Source organism: Marmota monax, unplaced genomic scaffold (assembly GCF_021218885.2).
Source record: "Marmota monax isolate L192 unplaced genomic scaffold, Marmota_monax_Labrador192_F-V1.1 WCK01_AAM20220418_F8-fsc00069, whole genome shotgun sequence".
Classification (NCBI taxonomy): domain Eukaryota; kingdom Metazoa; phylum Chordata; class Mammalia; order Rodentia; family Sciuridae; genus Marmota; species Marmota monax.
The window spans coordinates 3,998,493-4,017,645 of record NW_026695243.1 but is presented as its reverse complement, the minus strand read 5'-3'; the positions used below and the strand labels follow the sequence as shown (position 1 = coordinate 4,017,645).

At 44.2% G+C, this 19,153-nt stretch overlaps 1 protein-coding gene across 1 annotated transcript; it reads left to right on the top strand.

Moving 5' to 3' along the window:
- Nans (N-acetylneuraminate synthase) lies at positions 1 to 19,153 on the top strand. The gene is made up of 6 exons (XM_046457214.2): positions 1 to 225; positions 4,134 to 4,349; positions 13,272 to 13,371; positions 14,871 to 15,025; positions 16,962 to 17,228; positions 18,923 to 19,153. Exons 1-6 carry the CDS (start codon positions 94 to 96, stop codon positions 19,130 to 19,132), a joined length of 1,080 nt encoding a protein of 359 aa, XP_046313170.1. The 5' UTR covers positions 1 to 93; the 3' UTR covers positions 19,133 to 19,153.

The following is a 19,153-nucleotide window of genomic DNA, read 5'->3' as shown; positions in this document are numbered from 1 at the left end:
GGGCCCGCTGGGCTGCGTACTTAAGTGATTGAGGCAGCGGCTGTCGGGCCCACTGCGGCAGAGAGGTGCGGTGCGGGAGCGCGAGCCACCACGATGCCACTGGAGCTGGAGCTGTGTCCCGGGCGCTGGGTGGGCGGGCAGCACCCGTGCTTCATCATCGCCGAGATCGGCCAGAACCACCAAGGCGACCTGGAAGTGGCCAAGCGCATGATCCGCACAGCCAAGGTGAGGGGCGCGGCCACCGGACCCCGGGACACCTTCTCTACTTCATCCCCTGCATCCTCCTTCTCGCCTTTGCCTTTTTCTAAGTCTTTCCAACCTCTCTTCCTCACTTTTCCACCTCCTCCTGATTTGTCTGAGCTTCAGCAGTTGCCTCCTAACCCCACCTCTTACCTTCCCCTCTGGTGCTGAAATAATCTCCCCCCAATACGGATTTTTTTTTTTTTTTTTTTTTTTTTTTAATATTTATTTTTTAGTTTTCGGCGGACACAACATCTTTGTTTGTATGTGGTGCTGAGGATCGAACCCGGGCCACACGCATGCCAGGCGAGCGCGCTACCACTTGAGCCACATCCCCAGCCCGCCCAATACGGATTTGATCAGGTCTCAACCCTGTCTGACCCGTCAGTGACTCCCTTCGTAGCCTTCAAGATCTTAATGACCTGGCCCCCCTTCCTGCCTATTTCTTCTGACATCCTCCTGCTATATTGACTTACTTCCAGGAAATTCCCATACCTGGGAGTTACTGTGGTCTCTCTCCCCTGCCACTCCCAGTGTTTGCAATGTGAAATGGTTAAAAACCGGGGCTCTGAGTTCATATTCTTCCAGGTCTCTAAACTTCTCTGAGCCTCTGTTTCCTTGCTTGAAAACCCAGCTTGATAAATAATAGTACTTCATAGGGTTGTTAAGAGGATGAAATAAGGTAACTCATGTAAACTTTTGGCATTGGTACTTGGCACATAAGACTATAAATGACAGCTATTAGTGATATGATGTTTGTGAATATTCCTGTTTTCTTAGTAAATTTCCACTTACATTCAAGATTACTTGGATGATTTCTCCTGGTCTTCTCCCACCACCTCCTGCCCCCGATCCAGACTTGGGTATTGCATCGAGTTGTCATTTACCATTTAAGCCTCTTTCTCTATTAGACCATGAAACTTCTTCGAGGAGACAGACTGTCATGTTTTTCATCTTGTGTAATCCCCGTAACAACCTGAGGCATGAGAAGCTGTGGATTTTATTTTACTTATTTATTTATGTGGAGCTGGGGTCTAGGGAATGAACCCAGGGCCTCTCACATGCTAGACAAGGGCTCTGCCACTAAACTACCCCCCAATCCTTGTCATTTTCATATTAAAGTCTCAAGAAGATAATGACTTGCCTAAGGACACACAACTAGCAAAAAGTGCATTAAAGGAAAAAACAAAAACAACTAATTGCTCTTAGCCTCTGGGCTCCAAACTTTTGTACTCTAAAGTTATTTTGTAGGGGAAATTACTGCTTTTAATTAGAGGAGCGGTCTATTTTTCCAAGGTGTGATCTCTTTACATGCTGAAGTTGTAAAAATACGGAGAGATAAGGAAACCGTGGAAACAAAGTTAGTTTTTCTTCATACTTTCTCAAGTAATTTTATAAGACAGTTCTCCACGGGGAAGAGAATGATAGGCCTGAGGCTGTATTATAGTTGCGAGACCCCTGGAATCAGTACACCATTTATTAGCTCAATAATCTTGGGCAGGGGACTTTTTTCCTCTAGTTCCCAGTTTTTCTTGGTTCACAGTATGTACAGGTACTTTGTTTAAAAATGAAAGCAGGGTGGGGCACCGTGGCCTATGCCTATAATCCTATTTTAATCCTAGTGGCTGGGGAGACTGAGGCAGGAGGATCCAGAGTTCAAAGCCAGCCTCTTCAGAAACTGGGAGGCACTAAGCAACTAAGTGAGATCCTGTCTCTAAATAAAGAACAAATAGGGCTGGGGATGTGACTCTGGTTAAGTTCCCCTGGGTTCAGTCCCCAATACCATAAATAAATTAATAAAGCACTGGAATTTCTTAAAATTCTTATTATTTATTCTGACTTTGCTGCAATTTGTAGATGGACTTACATTTGTAAGCCTATCCAGAGTATAGTTATGTACAGCTTGCTTGCAAATTTTTTTTTTTTCTTTTTCTTTGCCCCACATCCCCAGGGCTGGAGATCAGACTCTGGGCCTTGTGCATGCTAGGTAAGTGCTCTTCCACTGAGCTACAACCCTAAATCTGTTTGCAGTATTGAAGGTAGAGTTTTTTTCAATTAGTTTTATTTTATTATAATTACATTAATGAAATGTATTATGATGTATAATACATAATGCATAAATTATTACAATTAGAAATTTACCTGTAACTTTCAGATTATGGTGCAAATGAAATATTACACCCTTTGCTCATGGTGGACTTCTAATGCTTTTGTTTTTGCAGTGCTGGGGATTGAACCCAGGGTCTTGCGCTTATTTGCTCTACCACTGAGCCACATACCCCTTGGATTTGCCATCGTAGAAGCAGTAAACTCTTGTACAAAGAAACTCTTGGAGCTGGAGATATAACTCAGTAGAGTGCTTGCCTTATATGCAAAAGGCCCTGGGTTCAATACACACACACATACACACACACACAGCAATCTAGATAATGAGAAGTCCCTTGCCCAAGGCCAATTGCAGTTCTAACATTCTTTTAACTTCTTTCCAGCATCAAATCCTGACTGTGCCATCTTGTGATTTTAATTTTTTTCCAGGAGTGGGAGTCCACTGATGTTTCTGGTGGACCCAAGAGGGTTTAAACAGCCTGAATGCCTCTGTGTCTATAGAGATGGCAGCAACCTGAGACTTTAGAGGGTTTTTCCTAATATTTCTGTTGAGTTTTTTTTGAAACAATCTTGGGAGATGGGAGACAGATTTGTAATCCAACTTAGCTTTTAAAGTCAGATGTTCCATTTTGGTTTTTGTTGGTAATGGGGATTGAACCCGGGGCTGTGTGCATACAAGGCAAGCACTCTACCACTGAGCTACATCCCTAGCACTTTTTTTTTTTTTTTTTTTTTAGAAGAGGTCTCACTAAATTGTCCAAACCGGCCTCAAACATGGAATCCTTCTGTCTTCAGCTTCCCAAGTAGCTGGCATTAACTAGGCATAGGGGTACACACCTGCAATCCCAGCAATTTGGGAAGCTGAGACAGGAGGATTGCAAGTTTGTGGCCAGCTTCAGCAACTCAGCTGCCCTAAGCAGCTTAGTAAGAACCTTTCTTCAATAAATAAATAAATAAAAAAGACTGGGGATATAGCTTAGTGGTAAAGCCTCTGGGTTGAGTCCCCAGTACCCAAACCAACCAATCACCAAGTAGCTGGCATTACAGGTGTGCACCACTGCATGCAGCTCCCATTTTTATGGAATCTCTTCTACTCAGTAGAAATCACCTAAGCTAGGCATTTCTCAGATTCGTTTGTGTGATTTTTGCTGTAGAACCTATTGTTCAAACAAAAAGTTGTATAGAAAAGCATGAGTACAAAACAGCTAAAAGTAGAGTAGTTATTGTTCAAGTCAGAGAATGGAGCACGGGGCCCTGTCCCTTTGTTTCCCCACTCTGTAAGGAGCTCCTCAGTACAGTGCTAACTCAGCTTGGCCTTGGAGTACAGAGAGAAACTGAGTCCAGAGATGGAAAATAACCTTATCTAAGAGTTAGGGTCAGAGTTAAGCCAGAATTTGACTTTCTTTCCTAAATCTTGGCCCAGTGCTCATTTTACTATCTTCTGAGTTACAGAACTTAAAATATTCCTTAGCTCTTGCATTCAGCACTTTTAATATTACAAAGCAAAACAATGCAAAAAAAGCCTTGAAGTTTTCCACACCTTAAGAGGGAAATATAGGGGGAGGAGAGAATCTTCCATCCACAAATATTTTTTTTTCATCCTTCCAGACTCTTCTTGCTTCCCCTGTCCCCCACCCCCACCCCATTCCTTTTTTGGAGTCTCATAATGTCTCTGTCAGTCCTCGTGGTCTTTAAAGATAATGATGTCATAGCAGTTGCCCCAACATTTCTGCTCTCAGTGAGAATGCATATCAGGTCACAGACAGGTGTCCTTCTGTGTGTTGTAGGAGTGTGGAGCTGATTGTGCCAAGTTTCAGAAGAGTGAGCTGGAATTCAAGTTTAATCGGAAAGCCCTGGAAAGGCCATATACCTCAAAGCATTCCTGGGGGAAGACGTATGGGGAGCACAAACGCCATTTGGAATTCAGTCATGACCAATACCGGGAGCTGCAGCGATACGCCGAGGAGATTGGCATCTTCTTCACTGCGTCTGGCATGGATGAGGTGAGCTCTCTGCTGTCATGTGCCATGTTAGCAGACCCAGGGGATAACAGGCAGTGTGGTGTCTTTTGGCTTAGAGCCAGCTCTAGCCACTTTTCTGTGCCCAACTAAGTGGGAAGCCATCAGGTGCCAAGGCCTAGTGAAGTTGGTGAGAAGAGTACTGTAGTTTTAAAAACAAGTTGTCTCTGGAATAGGGGACAGCCACACTGCACCTCCAGGGTCCCTCAAGTTCATGGTACACCCAAGTTGTGCTAGGTTCTCCAGTGGAAAGTGGCCTAGATTAGGAGCCAGGATATGTTGCTGGAGTGTGACTGACTTCAGTAAGGTGACATTGGCATCATTCAGAAGGGAGTGGTCATGCGTAGGTGCTGGCTTTGCCATGCTGATATCCTGGAAGGATCCATCTGGTGCCAGGTTTTGGGTCCCATCTGCACCATGACATAAAAATGTTCTTAGGTTTTCTCTTGGTGGTGGTGATAAATCCTATAATCTTGCAAGTGTGTTTTTGAAAGAACAGTATTTATGGGCAAAATATTGTGATTTGTTTGTTGAAACAGTCCTGTTTTTTTAGAGGATATCACAGAGAATCTCAAACTCTTCCAGGCTGTACACACATCAGAAGGATTAACACAGTCATGTCCTTGAACACAGGGGTGCTTTTCTACTGAGCTACACTCCCAGGCCTTTTTATTTTTTGAGATGCGTCTTACTAATTTGCCTGGACTGGCCTCAGACTTGCAATCCTCCTGCCTCAGCCTTCGAAGTTGCTGATATCACAGGCTTTTGCCACTACACCTGGCATTCATAGGTTTCATCTAATACCCATTTCCAGGTCTGAGGATGTAGCTTTGTGGTAGAGCACTTACCTAGCATGCGTAGGCCCTGGGTTTGATTCCCAGTACCACTAATAATTAAGTAAAGTATACTTGGTAGTTTACAGAGCATTTTCACCTACAGTAATATATCTTATCCCTACAGTGCCCCATTTTACAGATGAATAAAGGAAGGGTCAAAGGAGCCAGGAAGTTTGTTCAGTGTCAGACGCTGGGAGATGGGTCTTGAAGGCAGCAGATCTGATGCCTAGGTAGGCTTCTCACCTGCCCTTGGCATCAGTCTGGGCTCCCAGAATATTAGACTGAGGCAGTAAATGTTTGAAAGCTCAGCACAGTCTTGGGCCTCCCCTGCTCTTCTCCACCCTTGATATTGGCCGAAATCTGATGTTTACTAGACTCTGGGCCTAGGAGCTGCCTTGGGAGGAAGGGGACAGATTTTTTCCCCCCAGGAATACCTACCGAGAAATGTTGCTTAGGTATTGCTGATCTTCAGTTCATTCCTGCCCTGCTAACTGAGGCAGAGGCCTCACTCTGCCTCCATTTCCATATCTGAGAACTAGGCTTCCTCAAGTTCATTTTGAACTGGTGACACATCAGCCTCCATTTTAGAAAGGAATAAGTCATATAAATATTGGTAACAGAACCAAACCAGTATGGCATTTCAGGGACATCATTGTGTTAATCCTTCTGAGTGTGCATAGCCTGAGAGAGCTTCTGAAATTCTCTGTGGTATCCTTCAAAAAATCGGATTGTTTTCAAAAGACAAATCAACATTTTGCCTGCAGTTAAATATTGTTCTTTCAAAACCCTGTTCACTTGGAGGATTGCAGGGTGCAACCATTACTGCATCCCATTTAAAAAATCACTCCCAAGCTGGACATGGTGGAGCACGCCTGTAATCTTAGCAGCTCGGAAGGCTGAGACAGGAGGATCGCGAGTTCAAAGACAGCCTCAGCAAAAGAGAGGTGCTAAGCAACTCAGTGAGACCCTGTCTCTAAATAAAATACAAAATAGCACTGGGGATGTGCCTCTGTGGTCAACTACCTCTGAGTTCAATCCCTGGTACCTCCCCATACAAAAAAATCACCCCTAAAAGAAAAACTAACCATTAGTAGCACCCCCACCCCCAGGGAGAACCCCAATTCTCCCTGCCTTGGGCAACCACTGATCTACTGTGTCTCTGTAAACTTGCCTCTTCTGGACATTGCATATAACTAGATCATACAATCTGTGAGTCAGATTCCTCTCATGTAACTGTTTCCAAGGGTCATCTGTGTTGCAACATGTATTGATACTGCTTCACTCCTTTTTATGGCTGAATAGTAGCTAGTGTTAATGGATATTCCATATTTTATTTACTCATTTATCAGTTGATGAACTCTTGGGCTGCTGGGAATAACGCTGCTATCAACATTCATGTATAAATTTTGTAGGGACATGTATTCATTTCTCTTGGGCTTATGTCTGGGAGTGGAATTTCTGGGTCATGTGTTTGACTTTATGTTTAATTTTTTTTTTGAGGAACTGGCACTGTTTTCCAAAGTGGCTATATCCTTTTATATTTCCACCAGCTGTGTCTGAGCATTACAATTTTTCTACATCCTCACCAATTTATTTCTATCTTTTTTAAAATATATATACATTTTTTAGTTGTTGATGGACCTTTATTTTATACATTTATTTATATGCAGTGCTGAGAATCAAACCCATTGCCTCACACATATGAGGCAAGCACTCTACCACTGAGCCACAACCCTAGCCCTCTATCTCTCTTGATTCAAACCATCCTATTGGGTGTGAAGTCCTATCCTGTTGTGGTTTTGGTTTGCATTTCCCTGAGCTAATGATGAACATCTTGTGTATATTGGTTGTACATGTATCTTTTTTGGAGAAAATCCTAAATGCAAATTCTAAGATAATAAGTATTATAATTTTTTCCCATTCTATAGATTTTTGCACTTACTTGATGGTATCCTTCAAAGATCAAACAGAATGTCCAATTTTTTTCTTTTATCCTCATCTAATCTTATGATTTAAAATTTTCTCAGTTCCTACCACCTCCAGTGCTGGGGATTGAACCCAAGGTTCTATGCATGCTAGTCAAGTGCTTTACCACTGAGCTACATCCCCAGCCCTTGAATTTCTGTTTTAAATCACATTGAATTATGACTGTACAGACATCGGTATAGCTAAATAACAAGGGATAATTACACCAGATGGTGGTAAGGTTGCAGAGAAAGTGGATCCCTCATTGCTGGAGGGGAGGTATATAGAATGGTCTAATCACTCTAAAAAACAATATGGTAATTTCTTTTTAAAACAGCTTTATTGAGAGATAATTCACATATTGTACAATTAAGCCACTTAACACTGATAGTTTCTTTTAAAACCAGACATGAGCTTATTATGGGCTGCCAGTTGTCATTTGATATTATCCCTAAAGGAATAAGGACTGGGGTATGGTCAAGGGCAAAGTGCTTGTCTAGCATACTCAGGGCTCTGGGTTCAATCCTCAGTGCCACAAAAAAATGTCAACAAAAATCTATACATGAGTGTCCATAGAACCTTTATTCATAGTAGCTGAAAACTAGTATAACCCAAATGTTCTTTAGCAGGTGAATGATTAAATTTTGCTACATCCATACCACAGAATATTAATAGCAATGACAAGGAATAAACTGTTTGCACACAACAGCTGTGATGCATATCAAGAATATTAGCGCTAAGACAGGTGTGGTGTCGCACACCTATAAAACCAGCGATGCAGGAGGATCACAAGTTGGAGGCCAGCCTCAGCAATTTAGCAAGGCCTTAAGCAACTTAGTAGACCCTATCTCAAAATAAAAAATAAAAAGCATTAATGATATAGCTCAGTGGTAAGGTGTCATTGGATATAATCACTGTGCCAAAAAAAAAAAAAAAATATATATATATATATAAATGCTGAGCATAAAAACCAGTCTCAGCTGGGCACAATGGCACACACCTGTAATCCCAGCTACTTGGGAAGCTGACAAAGGACGATTGAAAGTTCAAGGCCAACCTGGTCAACATAGCAAGACCTCATCTTTAAAAAAAAAAAAAATCCAATGTCAGAAGTTTGCAACTTAATTTAAATTTTTTCTCAGTTTTATTCATTTTTTATTTTTTTGTGGTGCTGGGGATTGAATCCATGGCCTTGTGCATGCAAGGCAAACACTCTACCAACTCAGCCCCTCAGTTTTAATTCAGTAAACAAATAGATAAAAACGAAAAATCAGTAAGTTTTTTTTTTTTTTTTATCAGTAAGTTTTAAGAATGTAAAAATCAAAACGTTTGGGGCCCGTGCTGAGTAGTGAACACCCTGCTGTGTGCTGGACGCCTCTGCTGTTTGATGCATGTCCTGCCTGAATGGCGGCACACTCCCTGGCCACGTGGTGCATACTTTTGCTGTGAGGTACAATACCCAGTGGCATAGTACATTTCTACCACATGGTGTGCACCTCTGCCCTGTGGCCCATACCCTGGCTGTGTGGTCCTGTGGCTAAGAAAATGGACCTTGGGGTCAGATTTTGAGTTTGAATATGACTCTGCCTATCACTACTGGTGTGTCCACATGGAAGTTATTTTACCTCTTTGTGCCTCCTTTCTTCAGCTATAAAGTGGGGTTAGTAGCAGAAGCCATCTGGTCCTTGTGAGGATTAAATGTGATCACTGACATAAAAGCATAGTCAGCGCTCAGCAAATGTTAGGCTAAGATCCGGGACATGGGGGTACTTGGCCTGCCTGGACCTTCATTTCCTTTTCTGTGTGTGAACAAGCTGTTTTCCAAGAGCTTTCCTGCCCTAAGGTCTTGAGTCAGCAAAGAACCACAGAAGATGGTATCAAGTGACTTACGTGTAGGATGAGGACTCCCAGGCCATGCTTCCAGGCCCTGAGCTGCTGGGTCTGCCTGCAGGAGGAGGGCACCTCCTTTCATCTGTGACTGCTGAGGAAAAGGCACTTCTTTAGGTCATCTCTTCCAGGTGACTTTGGTTGAGGACCAGAAGCAGTTCGGAGACAGAGAGGAGCCCGGGTGTTTGGTAGCAGGGGCTGGCTGCCTCCACCTGAATCCTTTCTTGGTTTCTTTTCCCTTCACACCCCAGCTGCCCTTCTGGTTGGTGTCCTGGACACTGGCCCGTGGCACTCTACTCTGAACTCAGGTCCTGGTACTGATGCTGCCTGTGTGGCTTGGGCTTCTCACGGAACCTCTTGTAGCTACAGTAGCCCTAGGGATCGAAAAGGTGCCCCCCACAACGGGGAGGCTTCAGTAAGATAAGCCTGTGGGGGCAAGGACAGTGCCATGTCAGTGTCTTCCTATCAGTGATAACTGTCCTGTCCCCTGGAGCCCTTGGAATTTTCCTGTTTCAACCTGTTTGGGCAGGGAGGTGTCTCTGTCCTCAGAATGCTGATTGTTCCCAATGGGTCTCCTAGCTAACTCAGGGACATGGGGAAAATGCATTCCTAAAAGCCTTTACAAAAGAGTTAATCAACTTTGCCTTGCTGCACTAACATTTCCTGTCCGGCCAGCTGTTGGAGTGGGTTGTGTTGATTCCTTCTTCTGTGTTTACCCAGTAAGTGGCTCCCGGTATTGAACCACCCTGACTTCCTTGTAGATAGTACATTTATTGAGTGCTGGTTTTCTCCACCCTACGTGCTATTCTAGGGCGTTCTCTTTGTGCTAAAGGAAAGGTTAAGGTGTGTCAACGTTTTAAGGCCAGAAAGCTATCAGGGCCCTTCTTGGCTGAAGGTGCACTGAGACCTGTGCAGCTCAGCAGAAATAAGCAGCGTCTTTAGCCTGAACAGATAGTTCTACCAAGGAAGCAGATGGAAGCTGTGTCCTTAGAGGGGCCCTGCAGGGCACGCCCCCTTCACACAAGGTGACCATTCTGGCAGAGCTGCCCTTCCCTCCTACACCTGCGTCTGCAGTGCCCTTTCCTTCTACTTCCCTGCCACCACCAGCAGATGGCTCTGGGCATTCTGAAGTTAAGGGCAAGCCCAGCTTTTATGGCTGTGTGTTTCCCCTCACCCTGTGGCACCCCTGGTTTCCCCAACTCCTCACCGCAGGCCTTCCCCCCACCCTCCTACAGAATTCAGAAATGGGGCAATAAGAGGGCTTTAGAGCCCTTTTATTGTGGACCCCCCCCACCCGCCACCTTAGACCAGTGGTTGCCTAAGTTTCTCAATACACAGCACAAAAGGAGGTTCCGTAGGCATGTTGTCAATCTCATTAATTAGTTGAATTAGAGCTAAAAAGTTTTCTGAGCCAAATAGGTTTGGCAAACAGTAGGCTTAAAATGAAAACAAGTCCATCTACTGGGACCGCTAAGGAACTATGGTTTTGGTGTTTTCCTCAAACCAGTCTGTTGGGAACTTTTCTGTGCATTGAACCCACATGGGTGCCTGAGGAGGGTCTGATCAGCTGAGTTCCCTTCAGACAAGACTCCAGAAGACTAGAAGGGAGGGAGAAGTCATGAGACTGCCTGGATTCATTGTGCCCTAGATGGAAATGGGATCTGACAACAGGGAAGACAGGATAGGGGAAGCCAAGGGGTCTATGAAGAGGAGACCACCAGGCTCTGATGCACCCTGAGGGACCTGGGTGAAGGCTAGGATCTTCCAGATGGTGAGTTGGCAGCCGTTACAGGGTAAGAATCTGAGGCAGCAGTTTTCTAACTGACCACTAGGTGGCGACAGATCCCACAGGAGGGCAGCAAAATGGTGCACACCCTTCCCCTCCCAACAGTAATCGTCCCTTTTTCAACATTTAATTAGAGAATTTCATGCAGATCTCACAGCCCCTATAGGTGAGCCATGATTTTTTATGCACATGGCCTCCCCACCCCTGCTTACTCTGCCCCATTCCTGTGCTGGCTCATTCATCTAGGTGTTCATGCCCTGGAGGGCCACTTTTCCACCAAATGAGCATTATCTAAAAGAAAACTTAGTATAAGTGTTTCCCTCTTTACATAGAAAATACCCTCTTCAGCTGCCAGATACAGTCAGAAGATTGGGAAAATTAGACTTTGTTCAATCAATATATTAAAAATGAACCAGTTGTGGTGGTACACTCCTGTAATCCCAGCAATTCAGGAGGCTGAGGCAGGAGGATCTCAAGTTCAAGGCCAGCCTTGGCAGCTTAGCAAGACCCTGTCTCAAAACAATAAATAAATAAATAAATAAATAAAAGGACTTGGGGTGTAGCTCAGTGGAAAAGCACCCACGTGGGTGCCTGAGGAGGGTCTGAACAAAAAGCAGTTTTCAGTCCCATTTTAGGGTTGGTTAAAAGCGTGACACATACAAAGGAGAGGAATATGGCAGGGAGAAGAGAAAAAAACTAAAGCAAAGGGAAGAACAGCAAGAAGTGCATTTTAAGTGGTTCAGACACTTGGGGTGGCATTCTGGTCATACTGCACAGTGTCTCCTGGACCAAGAGGGTTATAGAATGCATTTGAACTGGCTTGGTAACCACTCTTCCTGGTTCTGCAGCACCATATTTATTTATTTACTTTATACCTTTATTTTATTTACTTATTTTTATGTGGTGCTGAGGATCGAACCGAGGGCCTCATACATGCTAGGCAAGCGCTTTACCACTGAGCCTCAACCCCAGCCCCACCATATTTATTTATTTGCTTGCAGTACTGGTACTCTCATCCCCTGCCCTTTTTATTGTTTTATTTTGTGACAGGATCTCATTACTTGCTGAGGCTAGCCTCCAGCTTGCAACCCTCCTGCCTCAGCTTCCTGAGTTGCTGGGTTTATAGGCAAGTACCACCATGCCTGGCCTGCCCACTTGTGTGTTAATAGAAGATGTACAGAGGAGCACAGTTTTCTCTGAACACAGCTACTGTGTTTGTAGTAGCTCTGTGCCTGCTAGGAAGACAGATGAAGTTCTAGCCACAGTGGGTTAAAGAGCCACTTGAGGAATGACCTTCTCATGGCATTTCTTACCACCTCCTACCCTCTGGGCTTATGCTTAGTAGTCTGGCTCCTTGCTACTTAGCGTGTGATTCATGGGCAGCAGCATTAGCATTACTCAGGAACTTATAGAAATTCAGACTTTCAGGTCCCACACCCTAGATAAGCAGAATTTGTATTTCATATTAGCAAGATCCCTGGAAGATTTGTATGCACATACCAAAGTGTAAGATGCACTGGCCTGGCTCATCAAGTCCTAAGTTACTTCTTAATTTCAGGCAGTATTTTAGGATAGAACTTCTACATTTGGAACCATGTATATTAAATGCAGCTTATGGTATGCCAAATATACCTTAATGGAAGTAGTTTTTTGGGTTCTTGTTATTTAACAGCAATCTGAGATTTTATTCTTATAATGATTTGCTGATCACTCTAGCCATTTTTATTTTATTTTGTTTTTTGTTGGTGCTGGGGTTGTACATGCCAGGGCCTTGTACATGCCAGGTATGTGCTCAGCACTGAGCTACATCCCAGGCCCCAATATGCTCAGTGTTCCTGATGAATCCCAGCTAAGGATGTTGAGGACCCTAAATAGGTATTGTATTGTATCGATGTTGTGTCAGAAGAACATGACTGAGGCTTGCTTTTCTGTGGACAGCATGGTTGAAGTCTGAAGGGGCTTGGATCTGATGGTTCCAGCAGATATGAATCACTGTGTCAGGGCTGGGCCCAAAGTGCTCCATTTTCCCTTTTTTGACAAGGATTGAAAAGGCCTCCATTCCTGGCTGTTTGGTCTTGAGTGAACAGAAAGCCTTTGAGGGCCATTCACTTTCTCACTGTCAAGTTTACTGAGTCAAGGTCAGTTCCTGACCCTTCACATTTATTCCCTGACCTGGGGAAGGAAGGGTCTGGCCAGGGGGATGATCGTTCCAGCACTACGTGTGTATTGGGACAAGTGGGTGGGTAGATAGGACGGAATGTTCAAATTTGAATGTAGGTGACTGCAAACAGCTCTCTCCCACTTTCAAGTTGTTGAGAGTCCCCCTCGGGTAAGAGGAGGGGCTTTCCTGTTCCTGCCTCACCCCTTGCCTGCCTCAAGAATAGGACTGTTCTAGAACAGTAGTGAAAAAGAGCTTCTCTTTCATTTTTGTAGATGGCAGTTGAGTTTCTGCATGAACTGAATGTTCCATTTTTCAAAGTTGGATCTGGGGACACTAACAATTTTCCTTATCTGGAAAAGACAGCCAAAAAAGGTGAGTTTCATTGTTTGTCACAAAACCTGAGGGAGTCCAACCTTCATATTTTTACCTGCCTAGTGGTAGCCCACGTTGAAGTAGGTCTCATGAAGATAAACTTCAGAAACCTCCTTAGTCAGTGTGCATCCGCTTTTTAATGTGCTAACTTGCAAGAAGGTAAGGATATGACAATTTTCTAAGAAATTTTTTTAATTAAAAAAATTTTTAAACCTAATCTAGAAGTTGAGAATAGAATGGTGGTTGCCAGAGGCTGGGGAGGGTAAGGGGGAGGAAGGAGACAGGTTGGTCAATGCATTCTAAATTATGTTAGATAAGAGAAATTAGTTTTGGTGTTTATTGCATAGTAGGATGACTATAAATAACCATAATGTACCATTTATTATTAAAAAAAACTGGGAGAAAGCATTTTGAATGTTGTTGTGACAAAGAAATGATGTTTGAGGAGATATACTTTCCTGATTTGAACATTGCACAATGTATATATATTGTGAATGTATAAACATCACGTGGTACCCCATAAATATGTACATTTAAAATTTGTTTTTAAGATCTTGACGAACCTTTTTTTTTCATTGATTTATATGTGGTGCTGAGATTCGAACCCAGTGCCTCACACATGCAAGGCAAGCACTCTACCACTGAGCCACAACCCCAGCCCAATATGTACATTAAAAAAAAATTAGTTATAGATTGACATAATACCTTTATTTTATTTATATGTGGTGCTGAAAATCAAACCTAGTGCCTCACACATGCTAGGCTCTGCCACTGAGCCTCAACCCTAGCCTTATATTTTTTTTTAATTATATAGGAAATGAAGGGTATGACAGTAGGTGAAAACTTTTTAGGGGCAACTGATTTGAGAAACATTCCGTAAGCTTATTCTATCTATGTCTATACGTGATGACTTATAAAAAGATTTAACAACATGACTGATCTCATTTGACCTCATAGTAACCCTGGGATGGAAGCAGGTCAGATTACTCTGCTGCTTTCTACTGATCTCATAGACAAGACATCTGAAACTCAAGGACAGAGCTCTGCCCAGGCACAACTGGAGGTAGAAGCTCTGGTTCTCACACTCAGCTATGCTCTTGAATTGGGGGGGGAGAGGGGTCAGTGGTCACTCGTCATCCTACAGGTTGAAGGTCTCTGATCCAAAAAGATTGGGGCCAGAAGTATTGCAGATTTTAGGAGCATTTCAGATTTCAGCTTTTCAGATTACCATACTATGTGACCTTTTCATCAGCTGAGATGCTCATCTTCCCCCAGGCCTGTGAGGTTCCTTTCTCTTCTTAATTCACTTTGCTGAAGGATAGTACTGGGGCAGAGGGGAGTCTACATTTCCCATGGTCAAGGGCAGGAGCCCATCACACTCAACTCTATTCCTGCACAGTGGCTAGAAATGCTGTTGGTTTGGTTGAATGGTGAGCACAGTGGTTGGGATGTGTTTGTGGGAGAGTCTGAACCCTTAAAGAAAGTCTTGGGCTCCTCAGGTCGTCCGATGGTGATCTCCAGCGGGATGCAGTCGATGGACACCATGAAGCAGGTCTACCAGATCGTGAAGCCCCTCAACCCCAACTTCTGTTTCCTCCAGTGCACCAGCGCCTACCCGCTCCAGCCCGAGGATGCCAACCTGCGTGTCATCACGGTGAGCAGAGGGAATGCGGCTGTGGCGTGATGGCTTTTTACTGTGTAGAACGTAGGGAAGATAGAGCCTTTTATATAAGCAGAATTCTAACCAACCGTGGCGTACTTTGTAGTTTAAACATCTCTGACAGTCTTTCTGTTGCAGAATCAGCTTAGAACCAAGTAGTTGAGAAAGCTCATGTGTTCTAGAGAGAGGCTGGCAATAAATTAATTTCTCTCATTATAAAATTTAAAGTGGAGTCCTTATAATTGGCTCTGCTTATATTTTCTTCATATATTGGCCATTATAGGTTCTTCTTCTGTGAATTACTGGCTTATATCCTTTATGTGTCTTCAAAGTTCATGCATGTTGTAGCACATATCAGAATTTTGCATTTTAAGGCTGAATATGATTCTAGTATTCATATTGTGATTACCCACCCATCCTTCAATGGCCATAGGGTCATTCCACTCCTGGCTACAGTGGGAGCAGTACTGTGGTAGACACGGTATGCAGGCATCTGTCTTTTTTCACAGGAGACCTTGAAACCCTGGGCTTTGCTGCTGTGCTATTTGCTGCTCTTGTTATTTTCTAATTCTGAGCATCCCCGATGCTCAAACTTGTGATAGTGAGCAGTTTAAGGGAATTTTCTCCCAAGATTTTATCTACTCCAACTTAATTGTTTTATAGATGTCTTAGGGCCAAGGTAGAACCAGAGCTTGGGCTGAGTCCTAATCCTTGGTCTCTTATTGTCTCAGGGATACTCAGCCTGAACCATACTGTATAGTCTCTTGATTAGCTGAGGTGCCCATCTTCCCCAGAGAACTGTGAAATCAGTTTTCTATTAGCAACTGAAATTCAACTAATTAGAATGGATGTGTATGTGTGTGTTTGAATGTGTTTATCATCAATACATTATAGTGACATTAGATATATAGGTATTCCATGACCTGCATTCCATTGCACAAAGCCTGGTTTTCCAGGTCTTTCCTGGTCTTATTTATTTTTATATGGTGCTATCCTAATCTTTTATGAAACCCTGCCTGAGTCTTTCTACTGTACTTAAGGTTTCTGGTCACCCTCACTGACAAGACTTACCCATCCTAGAATGTCTTGTTGTGTTTAGTGAATTATAGATATCTGATTCATCATTTAGCATTTTTACCAACGTACTCTATATATTATTGATGATAATATTTGTGTATATAGCACATTTGATTTCTGCAGTGTAGGTTAATTAAATATGACAGATGAGTTCTGAATGAGCATAGGCATTTAGTTTTAGTCATGTATTATTCCTTGTGGTTTTTGCAGGACAGAACATTCTTAAAATGCATTTCTTGGCATTGTTGTAGTACTGGGGATTGAGCCCAGAGTCAATCTGGGCTCAATCCCCAGGGGCTGGGGAGCTCCATTTTTCAATTTTGTTTTGAGTCAGGGTCTTGCTAAGTTGCTTGGGCTGGGTTCAGACTTGTGATACTCCTGCTTCAGCTTCCAAATGTAATCTGTGTGTTGCTAGGTATTGACCACAGGGATTCATATGTATTTGGCAAGGGCTGTACCACAAAATGCACTCCTTTTTAATACTTCTTTTAGTTGTAGATGGACACAATGCCTTTATTTATTAATTTTTATATGGTGCTGAGGATCGAACCCAGTGCCTCACACATGCTAGGCAAGCGCTCTACCACTGAGCTACAGCCCCAGCCTCCAAAATGCATTCTTAATGATAAGAATAATGCTTTGGGGCATTTTCAATGTGTTTCCTGCCTTCAGAGCAACCCCTGGCATGTATTATTATTCCCGGGAAAGAGGCTGAGAGCATCTCCTAGTATCTCCCCCATGGCTTAGCAGCTAGTGAGTGGCTAACCTGGGTCTTATCCTAGATCTGCCTGACTCCAGGGACTATGCACAAAGCACCACAGAGGGTGACCTTTTTACTTTTTCTATTTTAAAGGAATATCAGAAGCTCTTTCCTGATATCCCCATTGGGTATTCTGGACATGAAACAGGCATAGCAATATCTGTGGCCGCAGTGGCTCTGGGGGCCAAGGTGTTGGAACGTCATATAACTCTTGACAAGACCTGGAAGGGGAGTGACCACTCAGCCTCGTTGGAGCCTGGAGAACTGGCTGAGCTGGTGCGATCCGTGCGCCTTGTGGAGAGGGCGCTGGGCTCCCCGACCAAGCAGCTGCTGCCCTGTGAGATGGCCTGCAATGAGAAGGTGGGTGCTGCCCAGCTCTGCTTGGCTCTGCCATTCTGTGGGGGACCTAGTACACGTGCCTGAGCGGTGGGGTCACTCCCAGCTCTAGCTGACCAGACCAATAGAAGGATAAAGGAATGCTGCCCCAACCCCTCTTGACCTCCTTCAGGCTCATATGAGCAACAAGGGAAATGTGCTACACAGTGGGAAACTCTGGCCATTTCTCTGGTCAGATCACATTAGAGTCTTCCACTGAAAGTCCCTAAAGCCTGTGGCTCTGGTGCTGCTGGATTCCAGGAGATGGGCCAAATCTGGGGTCCTGTGGAAGAGGAAAGCCTGTGGCATTTCTAAGCATGGGAGGCAGGGGTGAATGCACTGGTGGGCGATGGTGCCCATATCCCTTAGCAGCGTTGGCCTTGACAGGATGGTGAAGCTGAGCACACTTCCTGGCACACGGACCCTCTCTGGGCTTCTTAGAAGCTGTGGCCTGGACCTTCCTGCCTCAGGGTAGAGCCAGGCTTCTCAGGGCTGGTAGGCATGCATAGTAAAGGTCATCACATTTTATTGTAGTGGGGCCTGCCTGCTGCTGCCCCCAAACTAAAGGTGCACATATACTGGGAAATGAATGATAAAAGGAATCAAACTAACCTATAGAGGAAGAGGGGAGATAAACCCACCAGAAATCAGAATGGGAATGAAGCAGCTGAGCACATGATTGGGCTCCTGAGCAAACAGTGAAACACAGTGAGGTGCATAGCTTGGTAATCATCGGTTGACAGATATGTTTTCCTGGCATTAAATTCCAAGCAGAATTGATATCTTGGGGCCTTGCCTGGAGTAACGTTTTGAAGCATTTATGGAGAGCAGAAATGCTGGTCACGGGCTACAGGTAGCCTTTATTCCTCCCACCTGCCTGTCCTGTGCCCCTTCCTACAGAGCCCCTTTCCTGACATTCAAATGACAGTCACCCTCCCTGACTTGTGAGCCCCTCACCCCACCCCCACCATAGTCCTATTTTATCAAAGTGGCAGTTGGGTGTGTGTCCCTGAGTCAGCAGTGTCCTCCAGGTTCTCATGCTGGCTGGCTGCATCCTTGCTCAAGTCAGCTGTCCCGGGGGCCTTAGACTCTCCATGTTTACAGTGAGATGTTGAACTGGGTAAGGACAAGAGTGGCTAGTTTTCACGTATTGAGAGCATTCTGCATCCCAGGAACACCACATATTATCACTGATCTTGACAGTCATCTCACAAGGTGTAGGCACTGATGAATCCCAGTTATTAGGCAGGGGCCAAGGCAGAAGGATGGCAAGTTCAAGGCCAGCCTTGGCAATTTAGTGAGAACTTGTCTCAAAATAAAAGTTAAAATGGGTCTAGCCTGAGTTCTATCCCCAGTACAGCAAACAACAAACAAACAAATAAAAGATACAAATACCATTTTTCCCCCATTTTTCAGCAAAACTAGAATGCTCTTCTCCCCAGCTAATGGGCATTAGATCTGGCTCTCTCCATAGCTTCATCCTCTCCTTGCACTAGACTGTAAGGGCCTCCTCTGAATCTGTGAAGCCACTCCACAGTGGCGAGGACCTGAGTGGGCACTATGGGGACAACAGAGTCCTTGCTCCCAAGGTGCCTGTGGAGACTGATCAGGGACCTTGGGTGTGATGCAGTGTAGGAGCTCCTTTTGTGAATCTGACACTGAGCTCCTATTCTCCACAGCTGGGCAAGTCAGTGGTGGCCAAAGTGAAAATTCCAGAAGGCACCATTCTCACACTGGATATGCTTACTGTGAAGGTCAGTGAGCCCAAAGGGTATCTGCCTGAAGACATCTTCAATCTGGTGGGCAAGAAGGTTCTGGTCACTATTGAAGAAGACGATACCATCTTAGAAGACTCAGTAGAAAATCATGGCAAAAAAATCAAGTCTTAAAATAAAGTGCCATTCTCTGAA